The 10,345-nt window shown below is 30.4% G+C and overlaps 1 protein-coding gene across 2 annotated transcripts; it reads right to left on the reverse strand.

The window, feature by feature from the left end:
• Positions 1–1,916: 1,916 nt before the first annotated feature.
• Positions 1,917–8,843, reverse strand: LOC145012152 (polygalacturonase-like). Of its 2 annotated transcripts, XM_078970931.1 has the most exons (9): positions 8,565–8,843; positions 8,292–8,423; positions 7,620–7,787; positions 6,543–6,563; positions 6,082–6,289; positions 3,738–3,819; positions 2,955–3,063; positions 2,696–2,812; positions 1,917–2,450 (listed from the first exon to the last, which is right to left on the reverse strand). In XM_078970931.1, exons 1-9 carry the CDS (start codon positions 8,811–8,813, stop codon positions 2,181–2,183), a joined length of 1,356 nt encoding a protein of 451 aa, XP_078827057.1. In that variant the 5' UTR covers positions 8,814–8,843; the 3' UTR covers positions 1,917–2,180. The 2 variants fall into 2 exon arrangements, with proteins under 2 accessions (XP_078827057.1, XP_078827058.1); XM_078970932.1 differs by lacking the exon at positions 6,543–6,563.
• Positions 8,844–10,345: the final 1,502 nt, after the last annotated feature.

Genomic DNA, 10,345 nt, shown 5'->3' on the forward strand with positions numbered 1-10,345 from the left:
GGTTAAAATCCAATACTTCTATATTTCAAGTTTAAACTAGTTTTAGTTATTTAAATACCATTTTTGCATATTTTAACCACTTTATTGGTTGAGTTTTAAAAATTAGAATTTATTAATCGAGTAGGCAAAACTCACTTCAGTATAGAGTAAAGTCCAACTAACTTGTCTATCTCTCGTCCGAGTTGTCATAGTTTTACAACACTGCATATGACCGGCCCACCACTAGTATTTTTACATTTTTCATTTTATCAATTTCACTGAAATAGGGAACCATGTGGTTGTATGACCTAGACTCGCCACTGACACCAACTGCAACTCTGATATCACTTGTTAGGAAGTAAAGCGGATAACTAGCAAAACCAAAAGCACATAATACACAATATTTATGTGGTTCAATCAAGGTGACCTACATCCACAGAAAAGAATGGAGTATTCTTTGTTTTTAGAGCTCTCAAATAGAGGTTACAAGTACAATTTTCACAGAGATTCGCCTAACTTTCTAGAATTTAAGATATAAAATGACCTAACATGCATCCCTATTTATACTTGATGGATCAGACCTAAAACCCTAATGGGCCAAGTCCATTGGCCCATGAATGGTGACAACCAATCATATTCCACCATGCATCATCTTCTAGAACATTCTTCCATGTCATACAATACATCAACATCAGCAATACACATGATGGACCACAATGTAGTGCATCATGAACACTAATGGTCCAACATCCATCATGGTGGCACAACATAGTTTGATTCTTAATCATAATGATCTTCTAAGCATACATGGATCAACATGGCACAACAAAGGAATTGAGATGGCACATCATGTACTAAGATGGTCCAAGATGGTGCAACATCTCCTCCATGGCGTAACATCTCATCAAGATGGTGTAACATCCTTACTCTTGGCACAACTTCTCACAAATGTCGCATAACATCTCCTTGGCTTAACATCACCTTGGCTCAACATGTTGGACGATGTTACTCCATGTTGCTCCAAGTTGTTCCAAATCACCTTTTGGAAGATCCGTTACTTTGTCACTTGATCTGTTCCTATGGCTAATGTTTCATTCCTTTCTTAGAAAATCGCTTCCTTTGTTACATGCTCCATAAATCCCAAGTGTTCCATTGAGTTCTAAGTGCTCCACTGAACCCAATTACTCCATGAGAATGCTCCAAATGGTCAAGTCACATTTAACAACTATTATTATTGTTAATTACATAAAAAACTATTTATTTGAAAATTTTACAATTATTATAAAAATATGGGTTTGGATATTTTTAGTTAAATTGACATATCGATTTAGATATACATCTAAAACAATTAAACATTTTGAAATATTTTAAATAAATAGTTTTGGAATATTTTTAAGTTTCTTTGATATTTTAATTTTCATTTTAGATTTAACATGATATTTAAATTAAATAGTTTTCAAATATGATAATATTTCACATTAAAAAAACATTGAAATTATAAAACAGATATATTATAATGAAATATGAAAGTTTTGGGGTTTCAAATACATGTAGGAAAGAAAAAATATTAGTATAGATAGATAGATATTTTTTAAACTAAATATTTATTGATTTTCAAATTGGTAAATAGAACACAACTAATCTATCAACATGACCATCTATGAAAATTTCACAAAAATCAATAAATCATTATATTTTGGATAACTACCGTATGCATCAATATATTTTGGAAACTTCACAAAATTCATTATACTCTAAATAACTATCATAAAAATCGCTGCATTTTAGATTTTTTTTATTTTTTTTATATTTTATTTTTTAAAAGTTTTTGACATCCAGATTATAATGTCTCTAAATAGAGTCACTCACATAAAAAATGCTATATCTACATGTCACACCACTTTTTATTAAAATTAGATTTTCGCTAATACATCTCATTTGAAACAAAAAGCATAAATGCATTATTTATTCAAATATTTGTAATTTAATTTCACAATTGGATACGGCCGATTCATATAACCCACAGTAATGACTAAACCCATACCCAAACCCAAACTACCTCATTGCTCATCCTAATGACTTAAACTTCAAACAGATTTGACGAGTTTAGATTTATAAACAACCCTATAAAGAGAATATGATGTGTTATTTCAATAGTATACATACACTATAATAATTTACTAAATACACAAATAGTATGATCAACGATAACTATACGCCCCAATTGCTTGTTGTTTTTGAATAGTAGTATCTTTCGGGCACCTTGGATAAACTTTTCCCACATATGTTAATTTGACGTTGTTGCAAACAGCCATAGTGTCACCCCCGTCCTTGCGTGTAAGGTTGATCTCTCGTAATACAACCCCTTGACATGGATGATTTTTGCTACAATCGAATGTTACTGCATCTTTATCCATACTAGTCCCAGTAATATTTTGATAAGTCACATTTTTTATTTCGACAGCTGAATCCTGTATAATATTTTGTTGTCAAAATGAAAAGCATCAAAGATATGTAGATTATGTAACATTTAGCGTGCATATTATCAGAGTTATCAAGTTTAATTATCGGGCGTGATAATAGACCGAAACACAATTTTTTTCTTTTATAAAGATATCATTTCACCATTGTATTATGTCGTTTCTCATCATAGGTAATAACTAATCACAATGTAAATATACTCAAAACATTATGAAAGATAACAAATATTAGTGACCTGTTCTTTACACGATTTAGCTTGATCACAATAATTTTGGTCTATGATGATAGGGTTGCTCACATCCTTCATCTTAATATTTCGAAATGTAATTAGACTTGCATTCCCCGAACCTCCCTACAATTATCATAGTAAATGCAAAATATCAATGACATTTAACATTTTACATTTTTCGTTTTAGTGCAATAATGACGAATTAGTGACAATTCATAGTTATATTAAGACTAATTTATCAAACCAACAAAGTCTAGTAAATTACCTGCCAAGTCTTAATTCTAACACCGTTTGTTGTTCCAGTAAGTTGAGCCCCATCAACTATAACATTCGAAACATGAGCTTCTGAGTTTTTAGATCCCAAGCTCCCAATACTGAATAAACAAGCAACCATAACATTATTAGCATAAGTTTCACTATATATATATATATATATATATATATATATATATATATATATATATATATATATATATATATATATATATATATATATATATATATATATATATATATATATATATATATATATATATAGAGAGAGAGAGAGAGAGAGAGAGAGCTAGGTTCAAATATGGATTGACATCTATTGTGCAGACGTGTGGACAATGCTATTATGTGAGAATGACAAAGAAAATATATGTTTTGATAATGTGAATACGTTCAATCTTACATAACTATTGTCATTGTCGCACATTCTTACTAATTAAATCGTCTATAAGGTTATTATAGGTTTTTTCTTAATTATTCTCATTCTGTCAGAATATTGTCGGAATGTTTATTGAGTCGTATTCTGTAAAAATGAAAATGAGTAAAAAACGATGTGTGAGAACAATGCATGAAAATGACGATAATTGTGTGAGGTTGAACAAATTCACATTACTAAACAACGTATTCTCCTAGTAATTCTCATAGAATAATATTATCCACACGTCCGCACAATAGTTGTTCATCTACATTATAACTAAACCCTATATATATATATATATATATATATATATATATATATATATATATATATATATATATATATATATGTAATGCATACCTAATCCCGTGACCCGGTCCACATGTTATACCCGTAGCTTGAACATTTTTTGATTCACTCACAATTGAAATGCAATCATCCCCTTCAATACAATTAATGACAATAAGATAATTAAGGTCAAATAAAAACATGAATAGTTTGTTATTAGATAGCCTAGGTAACTTAAGTTATAGCATCCATAACAAAGAGTTTAATGTAAAAAGTCAATGAGGTGACAATCATTCACTTGATGAAAACTTTAATCATATTATGTGATGTTATATTGACATTAATGATTTTGTGATTTAATGACCATTCAACATGTAACATCTGGAATTCCAAATGTAATTAATTCAAATGTATTTATAAAGTTTTATTGGTCACCACATGAGATAGGTATCCTCGTGATGTGTCATGGCTGAGAAAGATCATTGGTGAATTTTGTGCATCACGACATGAAATCTTGTACGTACGTCGTGACAATGGCTTGATGGCAAAACCCTAATTTTTCGGGCTTTAGGCCCTGTATAAAGAAAGTGTGAGCCATGGTTTGATCACCCTCAACCTCCAACACCTTCTTTTCTAATCCTAATTAGATCTAGCCTCCATTGTTGAGCTTTTGTGGTGTTCTTGACATTTTGAAGGAGAAAGAAGCACATTTGGTGAGTTGTTTCATCTAGTCATCCTCCTCATCATCAACAAACACCTTTTCTAGACCTTTGTAAGTGATCAAGATCTAAACTTTAGGTTGCATGCTATTAGATCTTGATTCCTTGTCCTTTATTCTTCATGTTGTGAGAGTTTAAAGGAAGGAATTTCATAAAGTTGGCAACTTGATGGGTCTTTAAGGTCCTTTTGGTGTTATGTGTTCTAGATCTATGGTTCCTTGGGGTTTTTGTTCTTATACTTAATTTTGAGCTCTCTTCTTCCTTGATTTTGACCTAGTTTGGAAGGGACATGCATGTCCATAAACACTAAGTTTTATGGTGTTTTAGGGTTAAGTGCTTAATGGTTAATGGTTGACTTCATGCCTGAAGTTGTTATTAAGGACCTTGGTTTAGAAATCTTGGTTTATTGGGATGTCTTAATGGAAAAAGTTGGAAACTTTATCCATCAAGACCTTGGGAAGAATCATATATGAGCTTTGGAGCTCATGGAAAACGGATTAATCCATTTAGCTGTTGAGACCCAGTCCTCACCACGGCACATCTTGTTCGTCACGACATGGCAACTAGGGGCAAGCGAATTGTTTTGTCCCTATTTTATCACGACGTGGTCAGTATGAGGCCACAACGTGGTGACTCATTGAAGTTGTCTTGGAAAGTTGACTTTGACAGTGAACTTGTGACTTGCTTGACTTTTGGTCAATTTTCTAGTTTTAGAAGGTAGACTAAGAGGGTTCACACTGTGTGGTTTATTAGGTGGTGTGTAGCACCCGTTCTTTGTCTAAGAGAACATGTTAGGTGTTTACGACACTTGTGAGGTGAATCTTTCTCATTATATCGTGTAGGATGCTAGTTGTCTTTGTAATACTTGCATATAAGACCTCGAGGGTAGCCTGTCGCATTTGCTTGAAAGACCATGGAGGTAGCCTATGACACTTGTGTATAAGACCATATAGGTAGTCCATGACAATGCAAGAAAAGACCATGAGTATAGCCCATGACACATGTATATAAGACCATGGGGGTAACCTATGAAAATATGAGAAAAGACCATGGGGATAGTCCATCAAACTTGTATGTAAGACCATGGGGTTAGCCCATGGCAATGTATGTATAGTATGTGGTATTTTTGGGATCTTACTAAGATTTGTGCTTACGGTTTTATGGTTTGAACAGTTTCAAGTACTTCCAGTTCCAAAGGGAATGACTCAACTTAAATGCACAACATTCCCCTTGATGATTTTTTGCATTGATGATTGTTATTTTACTCTGATAATTATGATACATTTTACGATGATGGATTCTTTTGGAATAAATACTATGTGATTTGGTGATTTAAATATCAAAAAGTGTTTTCGTGATTTTGGGATGTTATAGAACTCTTTAATGAAAAAAGGAAAACTTTTTAATTTTAAATAAATATTTAAATATGTTTCATTTAACTTTGTATTGTAGAAAAAAATTGATAGAATTATATGAAATATAAATGATGTGTATATATGGAACTCAATGCATTGTGGACTCCATTTTGGTTTGTTAATTTGTTGAATTTTATCCTATTGATTTACATATAAAATTTGTCTAAATGGATATATTAGGTGATATACGTTTTACTCACTTTATGATTGTTCTTATCTTTTTATAAAAATGTTAAATAACAATTTTAAGAAAATATATATGATTAAAAAAAATTAAAGAACCTGTTCCTATAACAGAATTAGATATTGTGATGTTCTTGGTATGGGTGATATGAATTCCATCAGTGTTGGGGCTATCTCCTGGTGCAGTCACTTGAAGATTTGAAGCTCGAACATTCTCACAATTGTCGAAAGAAATATGGATTTGTTGTGCATTCTGAATTGTCAAGTCATTCACCATCAATGTTTTGCACTTGTAGAGCGTCAAAGCCTGCCATTGCCAATCAATAATTGTTTCTTATGAAAATGTTCACATCTCAAGCTTTATTAAAATGATCAACTCGTTTTTTTTTTTTGGTACGATGGTTATTTGTATGTAAATATTTACAATTGATCCAAAAATCAGTTTTAAACTTTTCTGTACTTGAATTATTACAAAAAATGATGATCAATATAAAAGTTGATGATAATTAACCAAAAAGACTGAACCAAAAAGGATGAAAGGGGATGGAGATCGAACTTACCGTTGGGGCATCCTTGCATGGCTGCATGCATTTATCACCACAAAAAAAATATAATTGATTAATAACGAACTAAAATAAATATCATAAAATTTGTCATTTATTGAGTTTATAATATATACATACATTCAAAATTGTAGTTAATTGTGCACGAAAGATTTCGGGTAATGCATTAAAAACGCTATTGTTATATCAATTAATTTCTACTAGTTTATAATCCGTGTGAATTACGGTTATAAAATTAGTTAAATTTTCATTGTAAAAAACTCAAAATTATTACTTAATTATTTTAAATAAATTATTAATTAATATATATTTTTTAGTTATATAAAATTATAATTCTTAATTTAAATACATATGTGAAATCATATCATCTTATAATTTAATTTTATTTTAATATTTATTCTAATATTATTAATTTAAAGTAATTATAGTGAATTTTTTTTTTTTGATCATTAAGCATTCAATAACAAATTACATGATATTAGTTATGAGATTTAATAGAATAAAAAATGAAAAAAAAAACAAATAAAACTATTTATTTTGTTAGAATATAAAGATATGACTATTAATGATAAGTGTGTTTTATGTCACTTTAACTAAATTAATAATCATTAATGTTCACTTCACATAAGACTGCCCTTATCTCAGATAATAGTAATTGACAAATACTTTATGATACTTGCCGTAACCTTACTCGTTATATTTAAGAGTTTGGCAAATCGCTACTCAATCCGAGTTAACCATGTGTGAGTGTGTGTGAATTATGAATATTAATAGGTTAATTGACTAGCTAGCTATATATAGCAACCATTTAATGCGTGTGCGATTGGTGAACCAACATTTTCATGTTAAATATATCAATATATAGACATACACTTGTGTTTATAAAGAACGTATTAGTAACTTAATTGGTAATTAAAACTATTTGTTACATACATTAACAGTAACTTAATTGGTAATTAAAACTATGTAGGAAGTAAGAATCAATTTAATTTCTCTTAACAAAAATAATATATATGTAGTAGGTTGTTATATTGGTAATTAATTAAGCCCCTAATCAATTAACTTATTACTTACAAGTGTCTTGTTGACTTTGCAGGAATTACTCCACCAAAAGTCTCCATTGCCATCGATGACTCCCCCTCCTCGGATCATCAAGTTATCAACATGATCCACTCTAAGCCAATGCCTCTCGTCTTTCTTATATTTCGACTCTTGCTTTGACGCTAAAATGGTCCCCGAAACCTGTAAATATATATGTAAATATTGGTTCCAAAACCACAAATTCTGCAAAAATATTCGATGGTAATTAACATATATTTATTCTTTTTAAATAACTCAAATTTTTTTTGCCGTCATGGAGTATTAATTCGGCTATGGTACTTCTATAATTAGGGTTAAATACTTGTTTACTTAAAATATTATACAGTTTACTTCATTTATGTGTTTTTAGACAAAATATAACCGGAACCGGTTATCTCGGTCGTTAAATGATTATTTATGCAACAATGTTTATTTTTTTACTAATTTATGCATTAAAAATGTTTATAGAATGTTTAATCTTTTTACTAATATAAACAATTGACATATAAAGCATGTTTCAACCAATTAATTAATATGTTACTAGTTTGTAAAAGTTTGTATAAACATGGTTATTCGGTAAAAATTCAAAATTTATTCATAAATTATGAAAAAAATGAAACCTCGTTGTATCTACAAATTAATCTTCAAGGAAAATTTAAAGCTGACCTCCATTGTTAGCGAAGATTTGCAAGGACCTTTAAACTTAATTGGCGTTACAAGGTACTTCTTGTTCTTGGCCACACTAAAAACTGCTTCTGTGGTTGATGAACATGCTGCCTTCCATGCCTTCTTGAATGCCTAAACAACAACAAACACATTATATATATCAAATTTAAAAGCCATGTATAAGGTCAAATACTATTATTATGATGGGAGGAAGAGAAGAAAGAAACCATAGAACGGCTTATAACCATGTCAAAAAGATAAAATCATGTGTACCTTTGTATCATCTTTTTTGCCATCACCTTTTGCACCATAAGAATCGACATCGAATGTCTTAGTTGCAATGAGAGCTAAATCAGCAAAAACGTAGGAGTCTTGAAACATGAAATCTTTAATGGTTTTCATATACTGAGAATATGGTCTACATAAGCCTGATTCATGGGAAGTACAAGGGTACCATGAGACACAGATGAGAACAAGGACAAGAAGAAAAGAAAGAAACGGAAAGTATCGTTGGGAAGACATATTGTAAGGGATATATGAATGTTAAGGTTGTTTATGGGCATATGATAGTACGAGAATGATGTAGCTTTGAATTTATAGAACAAGGAGTGGGGTTTCAAACTCATTGATTATGGTTTCTACTAACTACCAATTTTTTTCTTGGATTTTCGTCATTATTACTCTTATTAATATTAGTATTAATATTATAATAATAGTAATTATTATCATAATCATTATTATGCTGGATAGAGTAAAATCATATTTGGCACAAAGCATTTAAAAGCTTTTAGCTTTTAAAAAACACTTTGCTTAAAAAAATCCTTTGATAATAGAAGTTTTTAACATTTATTTTATATAACACTCATAATTCAAAAGCTAAATAAAATATTTTTTCATAGATTTTAGCTTTTCGTTTTTATATAATTTTATAATTCTAAACGTTAGCAACCATTTTACTGAACAATTCTACCAGCATACAAGTATATTGCTAAACAAGTCCAAATAATATAATAAAATATCATGCTATCAACTATTAATATTATTAATGTTATTATCTTTATTATCATTAATTATTATTATACATATTATTTCTATAGGTCTTGCTAATAATCTTGTTAATAATATTAATACTATATATATTATTATTTATCCGTGACAATTTATTTTATTATTGTTAACTACATTAATTTTATTAACATTGTCATCATTAATAAGAATATTATTAATGTTAAATGATTGTTTCTTTAGTCATATATATTGAATCAATGTCTCACTGAGTAAGATTTAATCTTGAATATGACTAAGTAAAAGACATTTAAGAGGAGTCAGGACCGAGTTAGATGCTTAAAAATGTTGAATCAAACAATTTGAAAGTAACATCTCAAAAATGATGATAAAATTTTTCATTTCCCAAATAATGTACACTCATTGTTTTCGATCAAAACCCAATTCAAAAACCAAATATCAAATACAAATATCCAAAATCAGAGTATCATAAAATCTCCTAAACATATCACTGACGGATGTGTACGATCACGCACTCACCTTGCCCCGATCATCAGAAGTACGTGAAACATAAAACTTAAACCTAAGCCAAAGCTTAGCGAATTCTCCCAAATACCACCACACAAACATATAACAACATGTATACTGGGTCCATAACCATCAGGTTGGATTACCCCTGAGCCCACAACATGTGTCTGACTTGCCTTTTTGACCCACAACTCATGTTTGGATTGCTTCCGAACCCACACCATCAATCTTGCTTGCCTATCCGATACACAACTCATGTCATAAAGTCAAAAGTCAAGGGAAGTCAAAGTAGGTTGAGTACGCCCCACGTATTCGACTACTACGCCAGGCGTAGTCACGAACCTTCTAAACCATGAGGGCTCAGCTTAGTACACGCGACGTACCTCTTGGTATGCTCAACACAATCCATATGGATCCAATTCTTCTCGTTAAGTGCTTATTCCTTAAAGATTTTTTTTTATCCAAATACAGATATAGACCTAAAACATTGTTCTTAGTCATAAAGTTTCCACCTTTATGAC

This window comes from Lactuca saligna, chromosome 8, assembly GCF_052625555.1.
Source record: "Lactuca saligna cultivar CGN05327 chromosome 8, ASM5262555v1, whole genome shotgun sequence".
NCBI classification, from domain to species: Eukaryota; Viridiplantae; Streptophyta; class Magnoliopsida; order Asterales; family Asteraceae; genus Lactuca; species Lactuca saligna.

Excerpts from the sequence above, each read along its gene's own strand:
- LOC145012152 (XM_078970931.1), bottom strand. The coding sequence starts at position 8,813 with ATGTCTTCCCAACGATACTTTCCGTTTCTTTCTTTTCTTCTTGTCCTT. Across the intron at positions 6,290-6,542 it reads CATGCAAGGATGCCCCAACG|GCTTTGACGCTCTACAAGTG; the intron begins GTAAGTTCGATC and ends TGGCAATGGCAG. Across the intron at positions 3,820-6,081 it reads TAATTCTGTTATAGGAACAG|GGGATGATTGCATTTCAATT; the intron begins GTTCTTTAATTT and ends ATTGTATTGAAG.